The sequence below is a fragment of the Lagopus muta genome, chromosome 22 (genome assembly GCF_023343835.1).
Source record: "Lagopus muta isolate bLagMut1 chromosome 22, bLagMut1 primary, whole genome shotgun sequence".
Classification (NCBI taxonomy): Eukaryota; Metazoa; Chordata; class Aves; order Galliformes; family Phasianidae; genus Lagopus; species Lagopus muta.
In genome coordinates this window covers 40,285-67,756 of record NC_064454.1, presented here as the reverse complement: position 1 = coordinate 67,756, position 27,472 = coordinate 40,285, and the positions used below count along the sequence as shown (strand labels likewise).

General features: G+C 44.1%; 4 protein-coding genes across 5 annotated transcripts; 2 read left to right on the top strand and 2 right to left on the bottom strand.

The window, feature by feature from the left end:
• The first annotated feature begins 12 nt into the window (after positions 1–12).
• On the top strand, positions 13–10,773 carry VPS11 (VPS11 core subunit of CORVET and HOPS complexes). The gene is made up of 16 exons (XM_048968286.1): positions 13–345; positions 721–865; positions 982–1,117; positions 2,109–2,272; positions 2,372–2,619; positions 3,053–3,254; positions 3,512–3,663; positions 4,581–4,767; positions 5,170–5,313; positions 6,701–6,889; positions 7,182–7,343; positions 7,780–7,919; positions 8,297–8,499; positions 9,032–9,203; positions 9,317–9,539; positions 10,480–10,773. Exons 1-16 carry the CDS (start codon positions 188–190, stop codon positions 10,642–10,644), a joined length of 2,790 nt encoding a protein of 929 aa, XP_048824243.1. The 5' UTR covers positions 13–187; the 3' UTR covers positions 10,645–10,773.
• A 28-nt stretch (positions 10,774–10,801) lies between these two features.
• On the top strand, positions 10,802–20,472 carry HMBS (hydroxymethylbilane synthase). Of its 2 annotated transcripts, none has more exons than XM_048968341.1 (14): positions 10,802–10,934; positions 11,023–11,076; positions 12,792–12,864; positions 13,376–13,425; positions 13,549–13,604; positions 14,659–14,736; positions 15,059–15,136; positions 15,634–15,709; positions 16,372–16,485; positions 16,971–17,009; positions 18,195–18,314; positions 18,539–18,592; positions 19,060–19,146; positions 20,009–20,472. In XM_048968341.1, the coding sequence occupies exons 1-14, from the start codon at positions 10,926–10,928 to the stop codon at positions 20,180–20,182; spliced, it is 1,062 nt and encodes a 353-aa protein (XP_048824298.1). In that variant the 5' UTR covers positions 10,802–10,925; the 3' UTR covers positions 20,183–20,472. The 2 variants fall into 2 exon arrangements, with proteins under 2 accessions (XP_048824298.1, XP_048824297.1); XM_048968340.1 differs by having other exon boundaries at positions 10,802–10,949.
• Positions 20,473–20,639: 167 nt separating this feature from the next.
• Positions 20,640–22,378, bottom strand: LOC125703619 (histone H2AX). Its single transcript, XM_048968347.1, has one exon. The coding sequence runs from the start codon at positions 21,750–21,752 to the stop codon at positions 21,321–21,323; it is 432 nt and encodes a 143-aa protein (XP_048824304.1). The 5' UTR covers positions 21,753–22,378; the 3' UTR covers positions 20,640–21,320.
• Positions 22,379–22,503: 125 nt separating this feature from the next.
• On the bottom strand, positions 22,504–27,463 carry DPAGT1 (dolichyl-phosphate N-acetylglucosaminephosphotransferase 1). Its single transcript, XM_048968334.1, has 9 exons — positions 27,309–27,463; positions 27,113–27,233; positions 26,815–27,028; positions 26,140–26,286; positions 25,921–26,005; positions 25,473–25,661; positions 24,774–24,861; positions 24,257–24,412; positions 22,504–23,067 (listed from the first exon to the last, which is right to left on the bottom strand). Exons 1-9 carry the CDS (start codon positions 27,461–27,463, stop codon positions 23,002–23,004), a joined length of 1,221 nt encoding a protein of 406 aa, XP_048824291.1. The 3' UTR covers positions 22,504–23,001.
• Between the last annotated feature and the right edge of the window lie 9 nt (positions 27,464–27,472).

Below are 27,472 nucleotides of genomic sequence, written 5' to 3'. Positions count from 1 at the left end.
CGTATTTCAAACAGCGAGCCACACCAGACGATTAGCCCAGCCGTTCCCAGACCAGCACCCGCGCACCGCAGCGCCTCTGGCGTGCGCGGCAGCATACGCGCAGTGCGCCAGATCGCGCGTTCCAGCGTCCTTCGTCTCGTGACACGAAGGGGGTTGGGAAGTTGGTCACGTGAGGAGCTCGACCAACATGGCCGCCTACCTGCAGTGGCGCCGCTTTGTCTTCTTCGACAGAGAGATGGTGAAGGAGCCGCCGGGGCCGGAGGGGGCTGGTGGGAAGCCCTTCGTGTTGCCTCCGGGCATCACGGTCTGTGATTCAGGCCGGGGTAACCTTGTGTTCGGAGATATCCTTTGCGGCGGCGGCAGGAGTGATGGGGCCGGGCCATTTGGCCTGCACCGGGTTCGTGGGCTGCGCCGCGAGGAGAGATCTGCGCTTTGTGGCGCGGGCTGAGCTCCGAGGCGGGCCTAGTAGTGCTCCAGAGTCGGGTATGCGGCAGCTTCTTTGGCTTCTCTGCCCCTTGCACGTTACAGAACTGTTGTCACCTGTTTTGGTTCTCGTAGGTGACAGCAAAAATATATTTGCTGTAGGCTTCCCAGAGGTCAACAACAAGGAGCTTTTAAGATTTTGATTCTGGTGTTCTTAGAGGTGTGGGTGGTGGTGAGGGTTGTTTTTCACTTCATTTTTACCTTTTCCTTTATATTCCTTAATTGTGATGTACATATGGAAGGTCGAATCTGGTTTTTGCCTCGCTCACTTCAACTCAGTGGTTTCCAAGCTTACAAGTTAAGGGTAACGCACCTATACCAGCTGAAGCAGCACAGCATCTTAGTTTCTGTTGGTGAGGATGAAGAGGGCATTAACCCTTTGGTAAGTTAAATGGCAAAGGAAAAGATACTGGTATTATAGTTAATTATTAAGTAGTTTGTTTCTAATATCTCCTGTTTTGTTTTGTTTTTTGCTAATGTAATATTTATTGTTTTGAGGTTAAAGTATGGAATCTGGAAAAACGAGATGGTGGCAATCCTCTTTGCACACGAATTTTTCCAGCGATACCAGGTAACAAGCCCACGGTTGTGTCCTGTCTTACTGTCCATGAGAATCTGAATTTCATGGCTATTGGTAAGTATAGCTGACCTGTAATAATTTAAGAAATGTATTATTGTCTGTATTCTGATGTATGGAAAATGAATGTGTAAAGCAAAAACCGTTGTAGAACATTTTCATTGTTCTTAAACTGTTTTTATGCTCTTTTCATACAGAGGGGTCATGTATTATGTGCTACTGGAGGCCTTAAGGAAATAAATACATAATTTTAGCTTATGCTTGTGTGTATGATTGTAACAATTTTGATATCTCACAGAGAAGCAGATCTTTTCAGTTGATGTTTTTTGTTCCTGCAAGTCAATAAGTGTATGATAATAATAGTTATACACAGTCTAAGTTTAGTACCAGCACAGAGAATAGCATTGGTTTTTTTCCTAAATAATGCTAGGGTGTTTTTTCCCCTCCCCCCCACCTCCCCCATGTACTGTGTGGAAACTTTCTTAAAGCCCACAAAGCCAATCTCCATTTGTTCTGCTTTAATTGTGCCTTTTAAATGTTGCTTGCTTAAAATAAGAGCGGGAATGTAGCAAGGCTACAAACTGTTTCTGCGAGTTAGTCTCTGCATTGAAATTAAGTCTTTCCATTATTAGTGCTGTGACCTTCCATTATTAGTGCTGTGACTTGGAACAGTTTACTGGATTGATGCTGTCAGCAAACTGTGAAAACTGTTTCTTTTGTGTGTAGCGTGCTTTGAGTAAGTGAAATAACTGATAGTTAAAATTAGATGATGAAAGGGCTATTCTTAAAGCTAAATATAGGAAGACCCAAACAAAAACAACCTGCAAGTGAAGTTCATGATGGGGGAGAACAAGTTGAGCATCGAACAGTGCCGTCACGTGTGGGGAGAGATTGGTAGGTATTTAATTGAGAGCCTGCAGCAGTTTAGGAGCTTGATACTTTGCTGGCAAGCAGATTTTTGTCATTGGCTGCATCTGTACTAACTTGCCCTGGATAATATTTCAAGTGTGCCACAGAAGTGAACAGTTTGATCTATCCTTTTCATAAGGTTTTGCAGATGGGAGTGTTGTGCTTACAAAAGGAGACATCACTCGAGATCGGCATAGTAAGACCCAGATCCTACATGAAGGCAGTTACCCAGTTACTGGTCTTGCTTTTCGACAGTCTGGCAAAACAACGCATCTGTTTGTGGTGACCACAGAGAATATCCAGGTGGGAAATTAATTTGAAAAAGTGAGAATCTGACTTACAATTGCACTGCCTTCAGAGTCTATTTCAGGTAAGCCCCAAAACCTTGTATTTTCTCCGTAGTCCTACCTGCTTTCTGTGAAAGACTATTCTCATCTGGAGCTGGACACTCATGGCTGTGGATTGCGCTGTTCTTCTCTGAGCGACCCCTCCCAGGACCTCCAGTTCATTGTAGCAGGAAATGAATGTGTATACCTTTATCAACCAGATGAACGAGGCCCCTGCTTTGCTTTTGAGGGACAAAAGCTGATTGTTCACTGGTATCGGGGGTATCTCATCATTGTCTCCAAGGACCGAAAAACTTCTCCTAAGTATGTTTCCTTGGAATAGTTGAATTTTCTATTTAATTGTTGCAGTTTCTGGCTTTCCCTTTTTTTTTTTTTTTTTTTTCCTCCCCTTCCCTGTGAAACTTTGCTCTAGGGACTGACGATAGTGTTGTCAATGAGTTTCAAGATGAATCAAGACCCAAATACTAATTAACTTCTGTTGCTAGTGCAGTGCAGTCAAGCATGCTGAACATGGGGGATTTCTTTCTGCTCATGTGAATGTTTCAGTCTAGCACACCAATCACACTCATGGATAAATATGTGATGTTTTGCACATGGCTCCACCTTGTTTAATTGTCAAGACGCTTCTCGCTTATCTTGTTCTCTCAGCATCCTTAGATTGTGTAGGTATCGAATGTATTTGGGCCATATGAACCTTATTTTCTAAAAATCTAAAAAACTTTCTTCTGCTCTCCAGGTCGGAGTTTGCTGGAAACGAGGCACAGAATTCAGACAAACAAGTTCTGAATATCTACGACTTGTGCAACAAATTCATTGCGTACAGTTCAATCTTTGATGATGTAATAGATGTCTTAGCAGAATGGGGTTCTTTGTATGTTCTGACCAGAGATGGGAAGATCCATGCACTGCAGGAGAAGGATGCCCAAACCAAACTTGAGGCATGTGAATCTGTTATGTTATTAGTTTGCTTTATGTCTGTGGGGGCGCTTGTACTGGCTATACAGATGAAAGAAGTGGAAAGGTTCAGGTAGACATGTTACAGTGTAACAAGTGACTTCCCAACTCTCCAACCTAACCAGTGTGCAGAGCCTCACTGTATGTACCTGTCCAGCACCAAAAAGAAACAGATTGTTTTCCAGGCAGGTTTTGGGATGTGGTATTTCCCTCATACTGCTCTTATGCTGAATTTTAATAGATGCTCTTCAGAAAGAACTTATTTGAAATGGCCATTAATCTAGCCAAGAGTCACCACTTGGACAGTGATGGCTTGTCAGAGATTTTCCGGCAGTATGGTGATCATCTTTATAACAAGGGGAACCATGATGGAGCCATCCAGCAATATATCCGGTAAGCAGTGGTTGTTCAGAGCAAGGGCAGTGTAGCATAGATGGGAGCTTATGAGAGTCTTGATTTTTTCTGTTTAAGCCCTTGGAGCCAGAAGGCATGACTCATAGTGAAAGCTCTGCAAATAGAGAGGAAAATACAGGTCAAATTGGGATGGAGTGGGGACAGATAATGTTACTGTAATCAAAGGATTATTCTCTCTTGGAATGCTGTGTACCGTACAAGTTATTGTGTATGTAAAAGGACGTTGTGAAATTGTAGAATGTGAAAGTTTATGTAAGTACAAAAAGCACTGTCAGTGTGAAGATGCAGTGTAAGGTGGGCAGTGTGATTTGATCAGTATTGGCAGTCTTTTTGGAATATGATCATACTAATATCAGTTTACACATGTCAGGTTTTATAATAATTAGAGCAGTCTGTTCTGAGGCTTACTAAAAACTTGTAGTGCTACATTCATGTAGAACCGAAATTCTGGAGTCCTATACCCGGGCGATGTCAGCACATATCAAATTGAAAACTTGCCCCAAGTAGTGGGGTAACTGTGGCTAAACTGCTGCATGTGGGTGTGAGCGCTCAGATAAGACTGAGTTACGTGACTAAAAGAAAGGAAGATTACTCTTATGTTTCCTTCTTGGGCTTATCAATTAGCTGTGGCTGGAGTGCAGCCCATCTTCTCATGGGAGCCTTTAAAGGATCACAAACTTCCTATGTGCTACTGATGTCTTCTCAGTTTCAACCTTCATAGAGATGTTTATTTCTCTGTGTGGGTGGTCTTGGAGCATAACTGCTTGTTACTGTTATAGCTGAGTAGTCACAGGTGAGTTAGTGTCTGAAGTTCAGGGTTCTGTTATGAATTTCTCTTGGCTTTTTGATTCCCTGGCTGTGCATGATCTATTGTAACATGACTTCTCCTCTCCCAGAACTATAGGGAAATTGGAACCATCTTATGTTATTCGGAAATTCCTAGATGCTCAGCGCATCCACAATCTCACTGCTTATCTGCAGACACTCCACCTGCAATCTCTTGCCAATGCAGACCATACTACACTTCTGCTGAACTGCTATACTAAACTCAAAGATAGCACCAAATTGGAGGAGTTCATTAAGGTAACGGGAAGGTGGTGACTTAAGAATTTTGCATTATTTCATGATAATTAAGAGGGAGAGGTGGTAACAGTGTAAATTGTCTCCTGTGGGGCTGTTGAGAAGGAAAAGAATTGATTTGTGCCCCATTGCTTTTATTTGTGATGCTTTATTTCCAAGCTCTTAGTTGCATTCTCAGTTTTGCTGGCTTGCTATTCCAATTTGAGATGTGCTGGCTTTTGTTAGCGTGACTAGCTGTTCACTGAGAGGTGGATAAACTACTACTTTCTTTCGGCACGTGATTTTTTCCTTGCTCGACAGGTATTAAATTATCAGTGCTCTGGCTTTCCTTTTCAAACACAAATAATTTCTGCTTGTTCCTTGGCATAATTCCTACAGTCCACAATCTTTCTGCTTCTGTTGTAGGCTAGTGAGAGTGAAGTTCGCTTTGATGTGGAAACAGCAATCAAGGTGCTTCGTCAAGCAGGTTACTACTCCCATGCTGTGTACTTGGCAGAAAAGCATGCCCATCATGAATGGTACCTCAAAATCCAGCTAGAAGACATTAAGGTGAAGTGTTATTGCTCTTGTGTTCTTACTGATGTGAATATTGCTTCTCTAGCCTCCTTTGCTGGTAAGAATCTTATTTCACTGTCCTCAGCTCTTACTCCACCTGTACTCGGCTCTGGTGAGGCCACACCTTGAGTACAGTGTTAAGTTTTGGGCCCCTCACTACATGGACATTGAGGCCCTGGAACATGTCCAGAGAAGAGCAGTGAAACTGATGAAGAGTATAGAGCACAAATCTTATGAGGAGTGGCTGAGGGAGCTGGGATTGTTTCGTCTAGAGAAGAGGAGGAGGCTTGGGGAGAGCTCATTGCACTCTACATCTTCCTGAAGGGAGGTTGTGATGAGGAGGAGTGTATGGGGACTGCTGAATCACAGGCTGAACCTCTGATTAATCACCTGAGGCGAGCAATGAGTCAGCCACGGAGCATAGGTGAAGGCAATCCACCTGTGCTGCCGGAAGGGGTGGAGCCTGGCTGCACCTCTCCTAGACCCATATAAGAGCTGATCACCAGCGGGGAAGGATCTCTTCTGGAGATCCGCTCCACTGGATTTTCCTACGTGAGCCCAGGATGCGGGTGAGTGTACCTAACAACTACATAGCCAAGCTCTCTGTTATACCATAACATCTGTATATTCATTAATTTTACGCTGCTATACCATAACATCGGTATATTCAGTAATTGTACAAGGGGGTTGGCCTCTTTTTCCAGATAACAAATAGGAGCCAAGGAAATGGCCACAAATTGCACGGGGGAGATTTACATTAGACATAAAGAAAAACTTCTCTCAATGAGTTGTTAGGCACTGGAATGGCCTGCTCAGGGAGATGAAGTCACTGTCCCTGGTGGTTCTCAGGAAACGTTTGGAGGTGCTATATGATATGGTTTAGTAGTTTAGTGGGTAGTAGTGGTGATAGGAGGATGGTTGAACTAGATGATCTTGTAGGTCCTTTCCAACCTTGTGATTCTATGAGCCTCTTCCCTGTAGCTAGTATGCTTATGGGACTGTTAAGGCAGTAGCAGCACATGCTGTTGTTTGTCTCTTGGTGTTCTGCTTCTGGACTGTACAGTGGACTTCAGGTGGAAATCAGTGGCCTACTGGTTCTGATTCAGTGTTATTCTTTTTTGTTCGTGCACTTTTTTTTTTTTTTACAGTGTTCTCAAATCAATTACTGACAGAGCCCTTTTAAAGTCGATTTCTTTCCCCTGGTCACAGCCAGCCTGTCTCCCTGAGGATGTCAACAATCAGGAATAGTAACATTAGGTGTTAATTTAGAGCAGATGTTGTTTCTGACATACTTGCAGCATATCTTGAATGCTGTTTGTGCTAACATCATTGTGGAGAGTAGAGGCTGATGTCATGTGATCCTTGCTGGCTGCCTCTACAGAACTATCAAGAGGCTTTGCACTACATTGGAAAACTGCCTTTTGATCAAGCGGAGAGTAACATGAAGCGATATGGTAAAATCCTGATGCACCATGTCCCTAAAGAGACAACGGAACTACTGAAGAACCTTTGCACTGATTACCAGCCATCAGGGAACAGTGAAGGCCCTGGGATCCTGGAAGGAAAAAAGGTATAGTTTGCTTTGACTGAGAGGTACTGCTTAGTAACAGAAACTTTGTAGCAAGTGCTCCTGCATGCCTGACATTCTAGGCATAATGAGGGGCCACGCTGTAGCGTGTTGATAGTCTTAGTGATGAAACTTTAGGTTACTGCTCAGAACTGATCACTGCAGTAATTGTATTGTGATGTATCTGTTATGGGTCATTCTGGGAGTGAGCTGTACAAATTCTAGAGAAGAACTGCCTGTCCGGCTGTGACTGGGTGGGTGGTCAGTCAAGTTTTTTTTTATGGTTATTTTGCAGGCCAATTCTGAGGAGTTCATTCCAGTCTTTGCAAACAACTCCCGAGAACTGAAGGCTTTTCTGGAGCACATGACTGAGGTGCAGTCTGACTCTCCACAGGGTGTATATGACACTTTATTGGAACTTCGTCTCCAGAATTGGGCACATGAACTAGATAAGCAGGTTTGATCTTTGGTTTTCTATTTTGAGATAAAGCTTTGGTGTTTGGGAATTCTGTTTGCATTCCTGCCAACTCCATAACCTCTCCAGATAGGCATTGTTAATATAAGGCAATTCTCATGTTGTAGTGACAAATGGGATTGCAGCCTACTGGCTGAGAGAACACTTATTTCAGTGAGGCAAGCGTATTTTGTATGCATACAGATTCCAGACAATGCAATGTGGGTAAATGTCTTTTTCATGAAATTGGATATGCTTGCCTTAATCTTTGAAGGTGCTGGCTGTTAGGGTAAAATAAATTGTCTTTATTGCTTAAAAAGGGTAAAGAGCAAACATCAGAACTTTGCTTCTCTCTAGAAAAGCTGCAAATTGTTTTCAGATATTGGTGCAAAACTGTTCTGTTTCTTCTCCCCTGCCATTCCATTCCTGTTTTCCACAGATCAAGGAGAAGCTGCACGATGAAGCACTCACTCTCCTGAAGAGTGGAAGATTCAAAACAGTCTTTGATAAGGCCTTGGTCTTATGTCAGATGCACAATTTCAAGGATGGTGTCCTCTACCTCTATGAACAGGGCAAACTGTGAGTATTGCTTTTCTCCCCAGAGTCCTGTTGCTTGCCCCATCTCAGGGATTTCTGAGCCATAAATGCCCCTGCCCTACAATGGTAAGGACCTATTGAGTATCTCAGGACAGAAACTGCGTACATCACTGCTCAGCTGAAAATATCCTTCTTTTGGAGCAGGACAGTGATCTAGAGGACAGATGGCAGACCAGTCTTGGCTTCCGTGGGGATGTTTGGGCATTGTGTGGCTGAGTGGAAACATGAGGCCCCTCTAACCTTTCAAAAGATAGATTTTTGCAACTGACATGTTGCTTTCTTCTTAGGGGGGGTTGGACTCGATGATCTCTGGAGGTCCCTTCCAACCTCTACAATTCTGTGATTCTGTGATTCTCTAGTTTTCAACAGATCATGCATTACCACATGCAGAACGAGCAGTACAAGAAAGTGATTGAAGTGTGCGAGTTGTACGGGGACCAAGAGGCTTGTCTTTGGGAACAGGCTCTTGGCTACTTTGCACGGAAGGAGGAAGACTGCAAGGAGTATATTGCTGCAGTGCTAAAACACATAGAGAACAAGAATCTTATGCCTCCACTTCTTGGTAATAATATGTGGCCTAATGTTGGGGTAACAAAAAGGCTTTATGGCATCTGTAGACTAAGAATGTGAGAGAAGTATCAATGAAGCTTGAGCCCACCAATTGAAATGACAATCTGCTGTAGAGGAAAAGGTGATGCCAGTGGCAGCTTCGCAATTTGGGGAAGAAAGATCTGTATCAGTTGCGGAGGTGTCTGTTTTATTTCTATTCCCTCAGTGTGGAGAGGTGAAGGGCATCTTAAGCTCTTTCTGTAGATGGGCGGAGAAGTTGAAATAGAGCTCAGTCCACTAGATTTTTTCCTTTGCCCTTTTGGTCTGGGCTATTTAAATGTGCTCCCAGTCATGGCTTTGGAGGTTGCGGCCCTGTAGAGAGCAAGCTGAAATTGCATCTTTAAATAAGTTTTCTAATTCAGTAGGAATGTGGGAAGTTTTTTGCCTGTTGGTTTCCTTTTAATGGAAAGTAGGCTGTCGAGTCATGATGAGTGTAGTGGCAATTTTCTTCACTTGCATTTAAACTAACGTTGAATTATCCTCAGTTGTGCAGACACTGGCTCACAACTCCACAGCCACATTGTCTGTGATTAAGGATTATCTTGTCAACAAGCTGCAGAAGCAGAGCTGCCAGATAGAGCAAGATGGGCAGAAAATTCAAAAATACCGGGACGAAACTACAAGGATCCGTCAAGAGATCGAAGAGCTAAAAGCAAGGTGCAGGACTGTGATCTCTTGTCTTACATTGGAATATTATTTTCTAACTAAAGAAAAATACCCTTTTTTTTTTTTTTTTTTTTTTTCCCTTCTGTTTCCTGTCACTGTTTCAGTCCCAAGATCTTTCAGAAGACCAAGTGTAGCATTTGCACCAGTGCCCTGGAGCTGCCCTCGGTCCATTTCCTGTGTGGTCATTCCTTCCACCAGCACTGCTTTGAAAGCTACTCTGAGAGTGATTCAGAATGTCCTACTTGCATGCCTGAAAATCGCAAAGTGATGGACATGATCCGAGCCCAGGAGCAGAAGAGAGATCTGCATGATCAGTTTCAGCATCAGGTATGGTATTTGTTGCCCTGTGGGTTTGTGTTTTTCTTTTTTTAAGTTTAGACTGCTTTTGCAGACAGACACCCCTCTCCCCCTAGGGGCTGTTAGAGAAGGATAAGTAGATTCATGGAGCTAGAGTGACTGGAGGTGGAGTCCTGGTGAGCAGGACCAGGGAAGTCATCCTGCCCCTGTACTCGGCACTGGTGAGGCCCCATCTCTAGTACTGCATTCAGTTTTGGGCACCTCAGTACGGAAAGGACATTGAGATGCTGGAGCAGGTCCAAAGAAGGGCAATAAGGCTGCTGAAGGAACTGGGGCTGTTGAGTCTGGGGAAGAGGAGGCTGAGGGGAGGCCTAATTGCTCTCTTCCGATATCTGAAAGGTGCTTCCAGTGAGAACAGAGCTGGTCTCTTCTCACTCACTGGTGACAGGACGAGGGGAAATGGCCTCAAGTGGCACCAGGGTTAAGTTTAGATTGGATATCAGGACAAACTTCTTAACAACTCTTTCAGTGTATCACTGGAAAAGACTCCTCAGAGAGGTGAGGTGGTTTTAAACGGTGTTTAGAAACCGTTTGGATGTGGTGCTCAGGGGCATGATTTAGCAGAGGGTTGTTAGAGTCGGGGTAGTATGGTTAGGTTGCAGTTGGACTTGATCTTTAAGGTCTTTTCCAACCTGAGTATTTCTATGATTCAGCAGCTGGAGTAGAGAGAGTCCTTGATGTTCTGCAAACATGAAAGATAAACCAGTGCAACTAAGGTAGTAGCTTTCACGCTTAAGATAACTCAGTGGTAGAAAAGCTTGCTATATGTGGCATTTGCATGAAATAGCAAATTAGTGGTTTTAAACTGCTATGTCCCTAATACGGGGCTGTAAGTGAAGGGATGAAAGGGTATGTTCTGGAGGCAAGGGCCTCTGGCCAGCTCCTGATGGCGTTGCTTTGTGTCTTGCAGCTTAAGTGCTCCAATGATGGTTTTTCCGTCGTCGCTGACTACTTTGGTCGAGGCGTTTTTAATAAGCTCACCCTCATCACAGATTTGCCTTTGGGAAAGTCAGCTACGACCATTGAGGCTGGCCTCCAGAGGGAGCTGCTGATGCACACTAAGCGTAGTACCTGAGCTGGGGGTTCCCGTTGCACCGCGCGCCTTCTCGGGTTGTACGGGTTTACGGCGTGGGCGCGCGCTTCGCCCCCGCATCTTTCGCTCTCCAATAATAAATGGAACCAAGTCGGCTTTACGCCGGAGCGTGCGAAGTGCAGCGCGGGCGACGGCGGGCGCCGCGGAAAGGCGGGGCTGGGGCTCTGTCACACGGACGGCCCCGACGGAAGTGACGCGTCGGAGGGGCGGGGCGGGGCCGGGCCATGGGGCGCCCCGGGAAGAGCTGAAGGCGGAGCGGCGACATGGCGGAGGTACGCCCGGCTGCGGTGAGTCGGGGCGCGGCGGGAGGGAGGGTGCGCGGCCAGCTGCGGGGCCGCTAACAGTGCATTGTTGCTGCAGGGCAAGAACGGTATTGGCAACAGGGCGATCCGCGTGGGTACCCGCCGGAGCCAGGTAGGCGGTGGCGAGTTGGGGGTGTGGGGAGCCCGAGGTAGCCCTGGACAGCTGTGCACGAAAGCGGATGCTTTCGTTTCTCCGGGTCCCGGCAGCTTTCGTGCTCGAAAAGCAAGCGAGAGCGGCGTCCGTGCTCTTCAGGGAGGCGAGCCCGTGCTGCTGCTCCCCTGCTCGAGGTCTGCAGGGAAGAGCAGAGCTCCCTCGGAGCTCTGCACTCGGTAGCGGCTGCTGGGAGGGCTCAGCCGTTCTGGGTCGTTTGTTGAGAGCTCGAGAAAAAACTTGTGAACGCTTTTCTCGGTGGGGCCGTTTGCTCTCATTAGCGCTTCTTTCGTGCGATTTGCGGAGTTAACGTGGCACCTTCTACGATAACGGGTATCTTTCTGTTTATTGAATTGCGAGGCAGGCGCGGCTCTTGCGGAGAGGTGAGGCGGGACCCGCCCCAAACTCTCCAGCCCTCCCAAAGGCCGGGGGAAGAATTTGTCCGGAGATACAGTGGGTATCTCTTGCCATCCTGCTGCAGCAAGGGAGGAGCTGACTCGCGGAAGATAACCGTCCTTCAGGCCTTTGTTCTGCGATAAACTTGTTCGTTCTGGTAGCGAGGTCTAAGAAAGATTCGGTACTTCAAGGAGGGAGAGAAAGCATTGCATGCGGACTTCAGAGTACAGATCATAGGCTCACGCATGTTACTACTTTTTCTAGCCTGAGGTTGCAATGGGAAGCCACAAGCTATGCTCATTTTGTATGTAAGGAAGCTAGAGTCTTGAGAACAAAGTTAATTGCTCCGGGCTACGTAGCTCGTTACCAGGAAAGAAGCTGAAACGCTGTAGTTAGAAGTGCTTGCTTGATTCTTCTGTTTTTATTTTGCTTGCCTCCGCCTTGTTTTTTTTTTCTTTTCTGCCTTAAGATCTGGTGCTTGCTGTTTGTGCAGACCTTAGCTGGTACTTTTTTGCCTGTAGAATTTCTGAATAGCATTTTGATTCTATCAAGGCTAAATAATTCATATTTGCTAGTACCTGTAGGACTTTTAGAGGCAAAATCATACTGACTCCAAAAAAATGATAAATGCTTAAAACAAACAAACAAAAAAAACCAGCATGCAATATCGACAAAATTAATGGCTTGAGAAAAAGCAGGAGTTACTTTCTGTTATATGACTTTTTCTTTCTTTGGTGAATGACAGGCTTTTTTTACCTTTCTGTTTGCTTTCCAATAAACACCTGTCTTTCAGCAGTGACATTCCATAGAGGAGAAACGCCTTAAGGTTAGTTAGGTACACTTAGGTAAATGCTGTGTATGTATAACGTTGCCTCTGAGAAATGAAACTTCTGCCTAGGGGACAGCTAGTGATTTTAGGGCAGCTGGAAGCAGTGTGCGTGTGAACCCTAACACGTTTTTGCTTCAGCTGTTCTTCCTAACTCAATACATTGTTTTTGTTTTGACTTGTTATGCTTGGATCGCAGCAGTGCTGGAGATGGGGAGAGGTTATTTTGTTGCTTAGATTTAAAGAAGTTCTGTGAAATGTTCTGGTCACCTTACAAGCTCAAAGGATTTGTATACATGACCTATTGTATTTGGAGCTGCTTCTCTCTAATGCTTATAACTTAAAGAACATAGTGGGTCATGCCTGCACGACTATCAGAGAGTGACAAAGTCCTCTCTAGCTGCTGTGTAGCTTAGGCTTTTTGCGTAGTGCTTTGTTTTCGTGTTCATTGCAGCTAGCCCGGATTCAGACTGACGGTGTGGTTGAGATGCTCCGTGACTTTTACCCTGATCTCTGCTTTGAGATTGGTAAGTGGTGTTTTGTTTTTTCCCCTCCAGTTGCTGCTCTGATGTCGGGTGGCAACAGGAGCCAGGCAGTTATCTATGTGTGAATAGGGTATTGTCAAGAGCAGGTGAATTGGCCACATGTTATCTAAGAGAGCAGTCTGAATTCTATTAGGTTGCATAGCTGAGCAACTGCTGCCGGTATTCTCCAATGGAGAAGGATTGATTACACAAGCTCCTGTCTGATTAGGGCCTGTATCATATGCGTATGGTGTTACGTTACTCTATTTGAGAATCTGGGCAATGTCTTTAGAGTTGGCTGTTCCCAAAACCTGTCCTCTTTCTCCTTTTGTGTTTTTGAGTCATGAAAGAAATCTCTATTTCACTTACAACATATTCTTAGAAGTGAGCTGCTCTTGAATCTGTCTCAAGTCTGTGTTTGCAGCATGGTAGTGTGTATTGCTTGTTACTATTAAGTAGATATCACCAGTCAACGTGCTCTGATGATGCCTATGGCTTTGTGTTCTCTGAGCAGTTGCCATGTCTACAACTGGAGACAAGATCTTAGATACAGCACTGTCTAAGGTAAAGGATTTATTTTGGGTGGGAATGAATTAAAAAATATAGTACTCAAAAAAGTAAATGTGTTTGATGCGGGTTTTCTTGCGTGTTTTCTTCTGTGATTCATTTTTCTTCATTTACATGTAGATTGGGGAGAAGAGCCTCTTTACCAAAGAGCTGGAAAATGCACTTGAAAGAAATGAGTAAGAGCTCAGTTTTATTACTTGTCTGGCATTTTTTTTATTATTTATTTTTTGTATGCTATAAGTGTGATCTGGTTTCCTTCTTTCTGATTAAGGAAGAAATTCTCTGATACAACATGCTTTTTTTTTTTTTTTTTTTTTTTTTTTTTTTTAACTCCCTATCCTGGATTTAGGCCATGTTTTGGAATAATGGTGTTCTGACTGTCTGCCCTATTTTTTTTTTTATATTTTCTCCTCTGATTTGTACGTTACTTGTGCAACAGAGCGTGTGTAATCTAATCCATGCTTGCAAATGTGTTCTTTATTTTACTATTTTGTTACTGTATTTCAGTATTCTGTGGTTTGCATACTGTGTAACATACTTACTACTTGTTAGTGTGCTATATGCTAAATATTTCACTAAATTGTATATGAGCAAGTTGTGCTGCTGTCTGGAGTAATTTCTTCTTACAGAAAAGTCAAATATATAGGGTTGGTGTTTTTTCTTAAATATCCTGAGTAGGGCTGTTGTACTTATGGCTTGGTAAAAGTATGTTTAAAAGCAAAGATCCTTTCTGCATCTGTAATGTACGCATTTGATAATGCATTTTCCAGTAAAGTCAGTGGAAAAAAATACCGGAGGCTCAATCATTTACAAGTTGCTGCCCTTATAGTGAAGTAGATGGCGTTTGCTTTGCTACCTGTTATTTTCACATTGAACCATGATACCAGTCAACATGCTGGTTGCATACTGGTTCAAGGGAGTCTCTGTGTCAATATTTCTAGTATCTTACGCTAATTCAGTCTGGTTGTAGTGTATCTTGTACTGCTACTGGGAGGAAGGCATTATCTCAGTTTTCCAGATTAGAAAAGGCAGAGAAAAGTAAAATGGCTCTTCAGAATTGCTAATGTAAATCTAGTAGTAATTCTGGCTAAAGAGTTCTGAGCATTCTTTCTCTTTTCTAAACTAATCCCAAGAATTGGATCTACACTTTCCTGTTGTTAACTGTGGGTCTCTGGCACTACATGACCCAACATCTGTTTAGTGTTGTGATTACTGTTCTCTAATTCATAGAGTTGACCTGGTAGTTCACTCCTTGAAGGACCTGCCAACTTCTCTTCCTCCTGGCTTTACCATTGGTGCTATTTGCAAGTAAGTATGCGTGCAAAGCCTGACTGTCTGAGGGACTTAACATTTTGCAGTGTGGATAATGGTAGAAAATGACAGCTTAGATCTTTGTTGTTTGACCTTTGATTATTCTCTGAAATAGTGGGAGAACTAGTGTTCCGTAGCCAGCAAGTTTGTTGGAAATCCTTGCTGTTAAAAATGGAGAAGCCTTTTGAAGCTAGATGATGGTTCCTTTAGGGAGCAGCACCAGAACTGTTAATCTTAATGGCCTTCTGTTAAATGATGTCTGCCATTCTGCTCTTGCTTTTTTTTTTTTTTTTTTTTTTTTTTTTTTTTTTTTTTGCAGGAGAGAGAACCCACTTGATGCTGTTGTCTTTCACCCCAAAAACTGTGGGAAAACGCTCAGTCTTCTTCCTGAAAAGAGGTGAGTAGGGAGAAGGGGAAGTCAGTAAAGTGTAAAAAATAGAAAGGAGGAATTTGTTCAGATTTCCCAGTGATGAATCAGTGAGCTTTCCTTATCCTGCAGTGGTTTTTGCACTGCCTTCAGTTAGCTTCTGCACCTATATGCTGAAAAGAGCTATGCTAATGAGAATGTTGTTAATTGACTTTGAATGTCTTTAGCCACCTTTGAGATGTAGTGCACCCTTGAGATGCAAGTGAGACCCTACCTTGCTTCAGTCTCCAGAGTGGATATGAGGTCCTTTGTGTGGTGCTCATTACAGGAGGATGCATGCAGTGCAGACAGTGCGTCCAGAGCAGAATCCTAACTTGTATGTCTGTTCTCTTGTTCTCACTCAGCCAGTTCAGATTTCTTTGTTGCTTTTTTGGGCACGTATTTTCTGTGGTATTTTCTGGTGTATATTCAGGTGGAGCTAAGTACTGTTTTATGCTAAATTTCATTGATTTAACTTTTCCAAACAGTGTTATTGGAACTAGTTCACTTCGGCGAGCAGCCCAGCTCAAAAAGAAGTTCCCTCAGCTTGAATTCAGGGATATTGTATCCTTTTGCTTCAAAATGTTGAATCTGGGCAAAGTTGCGGAAAGGATTATGGAAGTTGACACAAAGTCCAGAATCAAGGGTGATATACAGTACCTGATCTTCAGGAACACACTTTCTCAAAGGCTGCCTCCTGTAACCCATTCCGTAGTGCATTTTGTCCTGTTGTTTTCTCATGATTCTATAAAGAAAGGGCCTAGCTTTAATCTAGCTGAGATTCAAAATGCTGGTGCATTTCATATTTAGCGATGTTCTGAAGGCTGCTTAGTGGAGGTCTATCTTAAGTTTGTCACAGTGGCAGCCAAATGCTGATCGGTCCATGACATCTATAATGTGTTTTGGGCTGCTAGTTTAGATACACGCCACTGAAGTGGGGGTAAAACACATTACCTCAGTCCCAGTAACCCAGTTCATTGATCTGCAGAATTATTTGATGTCAGGTATGTGCCATTTAAGTGCATCATTTGTATCTTTTCAGAGAGCATGCTTGGATTGTTATGAAATATTAATCAGCAAAAACAAAGAAACAATTGTCCATATTTAGCACTTCTTTCAGAATACCTTGACTGATTCTTATTTGGAGGCTTTAAACAGTCGAGTGAATGCTAAGTGATTGTATGACTCTGCATACTGTTTCTCTACTTGCTTAACCACTTGTACAGAGAGGAAATTTAAACACCCGCTTGAAGAAGCTAGATGAGAAGGAAGACTTCAGTGCTATAATCCTGGCTGCTGCTGGATTGAAGAGAATGGGCTGGGAGAATCGCATTGGTCAGGTGAGTGTCAAAGTAAAAAATCCCATTCTCTTCTAGGCTATTGCCTGCTTGATTTTCAGACCTTGTGATTGTCCCATCAGAGGTGCACATGCAGTCTGCTGAATCCATTGCCACGTTAGCTTGATGTTATTTGCTTTAGGAAGGGTTTAATTTTGCTCATTTCTTTTTGTGTACAGTTACAAAATGCAATACTTTTTGTGTTACAGGAACAGTTTGTAATATGGTAACGTCATAGCATTTCATGTGTGCAGTGAAACAGTGCATGTCTAAGATTTTTTCTGATTAACTAATGAATAAAATACTAATGTCAATGTGAGGAATAGTACCTTATCCTACTTTTTGAGATGGAAATGCTGAGGCATGGGAAGGGGGAGGTGATATTTCCCTTGGGCACAAATGTGGTGTTAGAAGTATGCATGGAGTTCAGTTCTTTGTATGTTCTAAAAAGTGCAACGTGACTTAACTCTGTTTTTACTTTCTTCCAGCTCCTGAGCCCTGAAGATTGTCTGTATGCTGTGGGACAGGTACGTTACCATTTTTGTACTTCAAGCCTGACTGCATATGGAAAGCCAGCAGCAGTGTGATGTCAGGTGGTTAACTGTGGCAAGCAAGTACTTCTGATGTATTTATTGCCAAAGAAGAATTACAGTGATCTCTGTTGCAGCCTCTTACCTCTCCTTATGTTCAGCGTGTGAAGAACATTAAGTCAGCTCCGTGAGTCTGTGTAGTGGGGTTTGATTTCTATCAGCCACAGAAATAGTAAATGGTAAGGTAATGTGTGGTGCAGCTACACTGGGACAACTCTGCAAGTATGAGGCAGGGCTAGTCTTGTGCTATGCTGGGCTATCTGTACAAAGCTGCTGCAGTGTCGGTTCTGTGGCACTCCCTTCCATGCAGTGTCCTGACTCTCTGGCTGTGCAGAGCTGAAACGCCTGCCTTGGGGCATGTTGTTAGCATTCTTGTTTCTAGGCAAATTGTTCCAGCCCGTGCTGGTCATGTAGCTGAACTTACACACAGTGTTGCGTAGTTGGTATCAAATTTGTGAAACCTGAACTGGCTGTGCATTTTGTAGTGCAATCATTATTGTAATGTAATGCAGTTGTTTCCCAATCTGGATGAATTCCTGGTTGATGAACAGCTGCTGCTGTTACTTACAGGTTGGAAACAGTAAACAGTGACGGCTTTGAAGTTATCCCATGACAGTACTGAAGGTAGTCAGCCAGATGAAAGTGAAAAATGAGCCAGAAATAGTGTTTCTTTTTTTTTAATCATGTCTTGTACTATACTTTTTTTTTCTTGTCTTGTTTTCCAGTTGGGAAAGAATTGGTTTGTGAGTGCTGTTATCTTCAGACAAGGTTGCAGAACTCACGTTTATCCAACTTTCTTATGCTGTTGTGACAGCAGAGCAGGTGTTTGCATATATGTAGTCAGAAGAGGGATATGGTCTGATGTTGAGCTAAGGAAAAGATGTCAGGTGACTGTATGATCTTCAGTACTTGTCTAAGTCCTGAGTTTCCCTTTACAGCAGTTGCTTCAAGATGTCTTGCAACCAGTTGATTGTTTCTTGAATAATTTCTGAAAAATCTATGTACTTAAATACTGCTCCCTGAGTGAAATGCATCCAGACTTCTGAGTTGTGTTTCATGACCAATGCTGAGAGCATACAGACACTTAAGCTGAGGAGTTCTGTTATTACTGTTGTCTTACAGGGGGCTTTAGCAGTGGAGGTTCGAGCCAAAGACCAAGAAACGCTGAATATGGTATCTGTCCTGCATGATGGAGAAACTGTATTATGCTGCATTGCTGAGAGGGCTTTCATGAAACATTTGGTACGTGTGTTATCCTTGCCCTTCTGCTTACAGTAACAAATAGTGCTCTGTGCAACGGATGGCGTGGTGTGGGAAGACTGTTACACCTGCTAAGTAGGGAGAACCTGTGAACTGGAAGTGCCTGAACAGAAATAGGCAGAACTGTGTGCAGCATATACTTTTCAGAAACCTCTGCTTTGAATGCACTGGGAGGAAACTCAATAGCAACGTCGTTCTGTTTTCAGGAGGGTGGCTGTAGTGTCCCTGTTGCAGTTAACACCATGCTGAAAGATGGCCAGGTGAGGAATATTTTGTATGTATCTGGGATTATTTATGAAAAACTGTTCCAGTGTGTGCATGTTCTCTGAGGTTCAGCTCAGCAGGTGTCTTCACAGCTGAGTAGGGCAGATAAGGGTTATTGTCCAAATCAGGAGTATGAGAAAGCAGTTCTGGTTACAGAAGCTGAGTCCTAGAAAACCCCCTTACTGTGATAATTAGATTTTTTTCATCCTCTCGTTTCAAAGTTTGCCCTGAGATCTCAAAGTCTGCTTTTTGACTTGGGAAAATCTGTGCATTTATACAACAGATTATGAATTAAGTAGGTAGAAAGCTAGAAAGTATTTGGTTTCTTTCTTGGGAAGATGCATCTTCCCTAACAAGGATTATTTGCATTACAGTTGTATCAGACTGGCAGTCTGATTAGACTGACTGCAGAAGTGTTGCTGTCTAGGTTGGTTTTGTGGTAAACTCTTTCTGTCTTTCCAAGTTGTATTTGACAGGTGCAGTCTACAGTTTGGATGGGTCTGATAGCCTGAAGGAAACAATGCAGACCAGCGTTAATTATCCACAACAGGTATGCAATGCATGTTGGACTCAAAATTCAAACCTGTAGCTGAAGGATAAAACCAGACGTTTTGAGATCAAAAGGTTCTTCAGTTTCAGGTGTTTTTCCCTTGTTGTTCTGCTGATTGTTCTGAGAGTCCACAGCATACAGTTCTAAAGGCTATTCAGACCACAGATTCTAGCTGAATATTTTTCAGTGAGCCAGCAGTGTGCCCTTGAAGCCAAGGCAGGCCAGTGGTATCTTGGGGTGTGTTACAGAGAGCGTGGCCAGCAGGGCAGGGGAGGTTCTCATACCTTCTGCACTGCAGGGCCCACATGTGGAACAGTCTAGTTCTGGGCTTCTCAAATCAGAAGAGCTAGTGAACTGCTGGAACAAGTCCAGTGGAGGGTTGCAAAGATGATAGAGGCCTAGAGCATTTCCATTATGAGGAAATACTTGGAGACCTGGGGCTGTTTAGCCTGGAGAAGAAAGGCTGGGAGGGGTCTTAGCAATGCTTATTAATACCTAAAGGATGAAAGTCAAGCAAGCAGATGAGGCCAGGCTTTTTTTCTTTTTTTTTTTTTTTTTTTTTTTTTTTTTTTTTTTTTGGTGGCGCACGGTGGTAGGACAAGGGACAGTGGGCACAAACTAGTACACCAGAAATTTCATACAGGTATGAGGAAGAAGGTTGACGAACAGGTTGCCCAGAGAGGTGGGGGGGGGGAGTCTCCTTTGCTGGAGTTATTTGAAACCTGTCTGGATGGTTTCCCGTTCAATCTGCTCTAGGGAAGAACCTGCTTTCAGGGGAGTTCAATTCTGTGATATCTAGTTTCATGCAGACTTATTGCCCACTCCTTCCCACAGCCTTACACTGATGTGTTTATTCTTGCAGAATGAAGATGGACCGAATGATGATGTGCAGCATGTTGGCATCACAGCCAAAAACGTCCCTGGTCAGGCCCAAGAAGCTGCAGAGAATCTTGGTATTGAACTAGCTAGTTTACTTCTGAGCAAGGGAGCTAAGCACATCCTTCGTGTGGCAAGACAGCTGAACGATGCCTGCTAGGCCCCTAGTGAGAGCAGCAAGATTGTTACAATTCTTGCTGCAGGCTTCACAGCTACTCAATCAGCTGTTGGAGGGAGGGGGGGTTTGTTTTTAACATTTGCACCAGCCTTGTCTGACATTTGGGCATAAAATACTTGAAATACCTAACTAACTTGGAGTTACGTTTATCGAAGTTTACCTAAGTTGCAAAATCTCTCTGAAACTTAAATAAGTTTTTATTGTTAGGACAGATGTAGTAGTAATTGTTCTCCTATTGCGTTTAGTAACAAAGCATCAAATACAGATTATGGTCAGACCAAACAGTGGTGTTACTGCAGTACTGCGCAGTGCTGACAATAAGAAGTATTTTCTGTAGTCACTGAACTTGGGAAATTGCGGATTATTTGGGCCTGTTATTTTCAGAAATGTTGAAGGAGACTAGCATTAGGTTCCCAATGCATTCCTCATGGGGAATTTACCAGATGCTATATTCATAAGTTTTGGCTACAGAGTTGCTTTAAGTTATTAAATACAACCTTGTCACTTGTTTATAGTGAACTATTAGGTAGCTGGTTAGCCAACTTATCCCACGTAGGTGTAGTATGAGGATATGCATTGATATACAGTAACTGGTAACCTTTGACCTGTAGAGTAAGAAATTTGCCTTTCCCTCTAGGCTGTGAGCTATTTCCCTGTTCACGGCTGAACTGTTGTTTTGCACTATCATGTTGCAGTGCCTTAAGGAAACATCAAAATAACCTATTTATAGGGTTCCAGTTTGGAGATGAAGCATTGTTTATTTTCTGTGCAACATCTGCTGAATTTAACAGCAGAGAAACAGTCACGTTATAAGCACCCAAGAGTAAGTCTGTTCGAAGAACGTCACCTATTTACAGTTTCTGTAACTGAACTCGAGCAGCCAATGGCGGCTGCTGGTGCTTCCTGCCTGCTCCGCAGCGCGGCCTAGCGCTTGCTCCTCGTAGTTGGCCTCCGGGCGTGGAGCTGCACTGCCCTGGGCCCTGCGCCGGTATTTGGATGCAGCCCCCGCCTCTCCCCTCCCGCGGATCGCAGCTCTCCCAGTGAGCATTGGAGTGGCCCTGAAAAGGGCCTTTGTGTGGTTCTTGGGGGGAGGAGGGGGGAGGAAGGGAAGGAGCCCGGCCTAGTACTCCTGTGACTGCTGCCCGCTGCCCTTCTTGCCGGCCTTGGCAGGGCTCGCGGCGCTCCCACCCGTCTTCTTGGGCAGCAGCACGGCCTGGATGTTGGGCAGGACGCCGCCCTGCGCGATGGTGACACCACCCAGCAGCTTGTTGAGCTCCTCGTCGTTGCGCACCGCCAGCTGCAGGTGGCGGGGGATGATGCGCGTCTTCTTGTTGTCGCGGGCCGCGTTGCCCGCCAGCTCTAGAATCTCGGCCGTCAGGTACTCCAGCACGGCCGCCAGATAAACGGGTGCGCCAGCGCCCACCCGCTCCGCGTAATGTCCGCGCCGTAGCAGCCGGTGAACACGCCCGACGGGGAACTGCAGCCCGGCCCGAGAAGAACGAGACTTGGCCTTCGCTCGGGCCTTACCGCCACTTTTGCCTCGGCCAGACATGGCGTCTCGCAGCGGACCGAGAACCACTCCGAACTCTCAGCAGCTCTGCGGCGGGACGAAGGGAGGACGCCTCCACCCGTCTCTTTATAACCTCCCGCACAGTAGGGCCCCGCTCATTGGACAGCACAAGGCCGCCTCGCTATTGGTGCTCTGTCGCGTGAACCTCCTCTCTGACTGGCCGCCTTTGCGCCCGCCCCCACTCCTTAGCGCTTACCTCCTATCTAATGGCGGCGGCGACAGACCAATCACAAGACAAGGCGCCAAATTCGTACCACGCGGTAGCCGTTGGCGCTCGCAGCCGGGTACGGTAAGATGGGGCAGTGCGGCGCCGGCCGGGCCCCGGGGTCCGACTCGCCGGCGTAGCTCGGCAGTGTGCTGGCAGGGGGCGTGGCTGGGCTCAGCAGCGGCGCCTCGGATGGATGTCTGGAGCTACGCTGTCAGGTGGCAATTCTATGGTGCCGGATAATAACGCTATCTAAATAAGAATTCGGATGGAGAAAAATTAATTGTAACCGGCAAATCTAAGTGGTTCTTATCGATACTTTGTACAAAAAGATGCTGTGATCTGTACTCTGCTAACCGGTCCCAGAGATGCTCTGATCTGTGAAGAGCACAAATGCTAGACACTCAGGAAAAAAAAAGCTCGTAGGATCTGCTGCAGAAATTTCTGGCATTGCGCAGGGCAGGAGAGCACAGCACTGTACTGTGGAGCCTTGTTTCACTGCAAGTCAACATTCTTAGGACAGAGAGCTGAAGATGAAAGGGTATTTCATGTTATTTTATTCTCAGAATGCTCTGAGTTGTGGGTATGATTTATAATGTATTATTCTACAGATAAACCTGAATTAGCCAAGAAGGCATTCTTTTTCATCTGTTCTGCTGTAGAGTCTCACAGAAATTGCAGTTCTTATTTCTTCTCTCCAGGAACAGCGACAAGTTTTTTAAACTTCAATTTCATTTCTCCTGCTTTCCCTAAACACTCTGTGTAAAGATTTGTGTTGCTTATTTCCCCTCTGAAAGGTATTCTCAGTAGCAAGGATGTCCAAGTAGTGTTGACTGTCTTCTGTCAGCAGAATTAGACAGAAGAGGTCTGTCTACAAAAAGAGAATTGTGATCCTAGGCTGGCTTGGAGTAGTTTCTTGCATTCTGAAAGGTGGCTTGGAGTTCTCAGAGGATCAGAATAAGATTGAATTGTTTTGGTCAGCAATTGAATAAAGTTCACTGGAAGGTGCAGCTCCTGGCAGTTCAGTCAGACATCATAAAATAAGCGCACAAGCTGGTACCGGATTGAAAATGCAATCACGCTGCCCAGGACCTAAATTTAAAAACAGACAAAAAAAAAAAAAAAAAACCAAACAAACAACCTGAAGCTGAAACCTTACAACATCAGACAATTCACTGGCTAGCAGGTAGCAGGTTCTTCTTTTCCATGGAGATTTGATGTGCTTTAAAACACAGTGCTATATCGTAAACAGACTTAAAGTAAAATTTTTAGGTGTAGAAGAAATGAAAAGCATAAATTTAGCCAAAGTTCTTGGTCTTTCAATCAAAACTGTACCTATCGGTGAGGGATTTTGTGCCTGTTTATGCAAGTTTATCTTGTGAGAACAAACACAAAAAGATGGCAAAAGCACTTCTTAAGACACCCAAATTATAATGTAAACTCTATGGCCTGTAATGAAAAACAACTTGTCGAGCTACAATTTGTCATCCTTTCATAGCAAAGACTTCCCTGCCGTGACCTCACTCAAAATCAAGCTGTATGCACTTCCCGTTCCCTCCTGCCCAATGTATTTGGCCTAAGCCTTGTTCTCTTTGTTGGAAGTCTTCTGCTGGAATAGGAATGTAAGTGGTGTTTTCTCTTTCCTAAGGAGAAACTCTTCCCTTTGAGCTGACATTGAAAGGAATTGTACTCAATTAAGCAATGTCTTTTCTGAAACAGAATGTCTGCTGTAACAGGTAAGAGTTCACGTGTTGAATAAAAGTAGCAGCAGTATCTGCAAGGCGTGTTCTCCTTGCATTCTAAGTTGCTTCAAAATGCTCCCACACCATGCTCAGACTCCAGCTACCACTGAGTTCATGCCACATTTATGTAAGGGCACCAGCTGGAGATAACACTTGTACTAGTGTTATTTGGTATGATTGAAAAACAGAACTGTGATAAAAGGCTGTATTGAGTTAGAGTGACAAGGCAATAACATAGTGCTGTTTTTTCTACTGTTCTTCTAGCATCCAGCAACTTGTGCTCTGAGGAGCTTCTCGAGCTAATCTAGGGACTTGAAATTTAATAGCTCTTAGTGAATGATGCTAGGGACTGAGAGGAAGGGCAGCTTCTTCTTGAAGCTGTGTAAAGCTCAGATTCTCAAGCTGCACAACTTTAATTGCATTTTGTATAAAAAGCATGATGCTTCCAGTCCCCCTCTCCCCTTGATATTCTTGAGACAAATCTGGATCTGCTTCTATCACAGAATACATTTCTCTGCTAGCAGGAACATTTGTCTGACCTGAATGAGTAGCAACAGGAGAGTGAGATTTCGTTCATGGATGGGTCCGATCACCTTTATAACAAAGTTAATTAGCGTCATATTATTGCACTCGGAGTATTCACCATCTTCATCCATTCCACTCCTCACATCTACTATGTGCAAGATCTTTACTACCTAGGGAAAAAAAAAATTGCATGCTATTTCATCAGGTATGTTTAGTGCTTCCTGCTAGATCTGTTTTGCTGTATCCCAGTAGTTTGGCTTGTGTTCTTACTTAAGAGACAGGATAGGCTTATGATGGTCTTGGAACAACTGCTGTGTGTGCTTATTTTAAAAGAGCAATTATTAATGTAGTTAATGCATTGATTGCAAGAGACAGTGACTGAGCTAAGTAGAATGTGTTCTTGATTTGAGCCAAGAAATAACCACTGAGCCCAGAAGTTCTGCCTTCCCTCCCATCCTGCTGCTCATGCGTTTGATTCCTTCCTCAAAACATGCCTGTTTTTTTTTTTTTTTAATCTTTTCCTGCTATTACCTTCAGAATGTATGTTCCCAGGGTTGAGAGGCTCTTAGTTTTGAATTTGGAGTAGCTCATCTCCAACTTCCCTGTTGTAGGATTGAGCCTAAAAGGAATGTTGAAGTCTTAGTCTGGACAGAGCAAGGAGACCGTGATCCCTACATAAGTAGATTTATATCTCAAGCCAAGTTACTGAGAAAGAAATATACTGGTGGAAAAAAGCAAAAATATTCCAATATTGTATAGCAGCAGCTGCTCACACCTTGGTCCCTCAGATTTGGGCAGTCAATAAAATATTCCTCCCTGCTTTGACCTAACACATGCATAAAGCTGCAAGGTTAGAAGAACTGAATATATGTAGACATGATGACAATCAGTGACAATACATAGTGCTGCGAAATGCTTGCTATGGTAAGATCTTAACAAATCCTAGTGCAACAGCAGTAGGAACAGCCTGTATCTATTTATCTCAGTCTTGCAGCTGAGAATAATCATACTCTAAAGAGCATGAGTGTTAAATAGTAGTCTTTCCTAGTAAATTTCTTCGAGAAACTTGTGCTGATTGACTCAACCATAAATAGCATGACTGGCCAACTATCCAACCTACTTTGATAGGTATTAAAAACAGCACCAACCAACATATGTTATTGTTTCTCAGCTGGTAGTGGAGACAAAGGGCATAAACTGGTACCGTTATAGGTCACTCAGGTACATTACCTTGGCAGTCGGTGGCGGGGACAAGGAATAATGTGGAAGAGTTGAGGCAATGAGTAGAGGAAGTTAAGCACTTGTGGGATGAAAAAAAGGAGCATTGTTTTGCTGAAGTGGCCCAGGATCCCCACCACAGCAAAGGTCATGCCAGCAAAGTAACAGAAGGTGTCCCCAACAAACACTTGGGATGGATACCTGCAATCCACAAGGCAAAGGAGAAAAGGTCTGTCATAATCAGTGTTGCCAATATAATGACTTCATAACCACCTGAAGGCATTCCCTAATGGCAAGGTTGGTGCATAAAAGATACCAGTGGATTGCTGCTTTGTGTTCTTAGTTCTAGCAAGAAGCCTGTCTATACTCCAGTATATCGCTTACTCGTTGATAAATGTTTTTGTTTATAAAGGGAAAAAGAACATGCTTCCAAAGAAATGCTGAATAACCATCCTCTTACCAGTTGTGGTAAAACAGCCCCAGCGTTGTAAAAAAAAATGGAATCATAAAGTAGAGAGAGAAAATGTGATCATCCTGATAATCCCCTACAGGAAAAAAAAAAAAGAAAAAAGAAATGAGGTTCTGATAAGACAGGACTAGGTTATTTTCAACTACACTGACTACTGAAATTGAAGTTTCTATTTCCCTTTGCTTTTTGCACTCCCACGCGTTACCTTACCGTTTAACTCTACAAGGTTGAATGCAATAATGGAAGCAGCAATCACCAGAGACTGCCCTGCTTCAATCCCATTGATTCCAGCGAGAATGTTGATGGCGTTAGTACAAAACACTGCTAGCATGCCCATGTACCCATAGTAGAGAATACCTGCAGGTCAGAATGAGGCAAATACTTTAGCATTCATATTTGAAACAGTAAATAGGATCACAGCCTGAAATTCTACTTTCCTGTTTTATAGTTTTATAATTCATTATATAGTGTCTCAGTACATTCTCAAATTAGTAGTTTACTAACAAACAGATCCTTTTCCTGTAAATGTTACCACCTGTACACAAGTACAGCAAACTGCTGTGTTTTGTTTCTGTGATTTAGTGATGCTGGGATTGGTATCTGAGGGCCAAGTGCCTTTGGCACTCTCTCATACTGCCAGAAACCTGAAAAAAGGTACGCTACTTATCTATGCATAGGTAAACATATATGCTGGAGCTCTTGATGGATATCTGAATGGCTATTCTCAGCAGCACGATATTTAGTTGGTGATGTTCCCTCTCACTTAATAGTTAGCAAATCTTCCACAGGTTCCCTCTACAGCACAGGGATTGATACCTGTTATGCTAAAGTTTGAGATGTGCCCCTTAATTCATTGCTAATGACCATCAGTGAGTCAGCGCTTACCCAAGTCCAAGTGCATGCCTAGTAACACACGGAAAGGCTTAGGCACCACAATGGTTGTGTTCCCAAAGTTGGTGAAGTACACCATAAGTAGTGGGAGGGATGCCATGGTAGGGAGAAGGAGTTTGTGACGCCAGCGTAGGTTCAAAACATCATCTGCAAAGCCCAGGAAAATCATGCAGCAGATGGCAAGGAGTGAGCCAATAAGTTCCACAAACTGCAGGACAGAGAACAGGGCTCCGGTCACTAATGGTCATTCCTTGCTAATGCCTGCTGCACTCCAGGCACAAAGAAGCCTTACCTCGTCGTGAGGAAAGGTCGTGCACTGCTCCTCTATGAAGCACCGCAGAAAGGGCACAGGGATGAAGCAGAAGAGGATGATGAGGAACACGGCCCCGCTGATCATACCCTGTGCCTCGGGGCTGAAAGGAAGGGGAGGCCAGCGGTCAGCTGGGACGTTGCGGGCCGGGGCCGGCCCGGCGGGCACCGCTACTCACATGGGCCGCCGGAAGGCCTTGTTGAGGTCCTCGCCGACGAGGCGCGCTGCCAAGAAGTGGTCTTTGAAGGCCGGTATTAATGTGAGGGTGGCCACGAAACCTAGCAGTGATCCCCCGAGATTGATGAGGAGGGGCGCGGCGGGCCAAGCCACCATGGCCGCGGC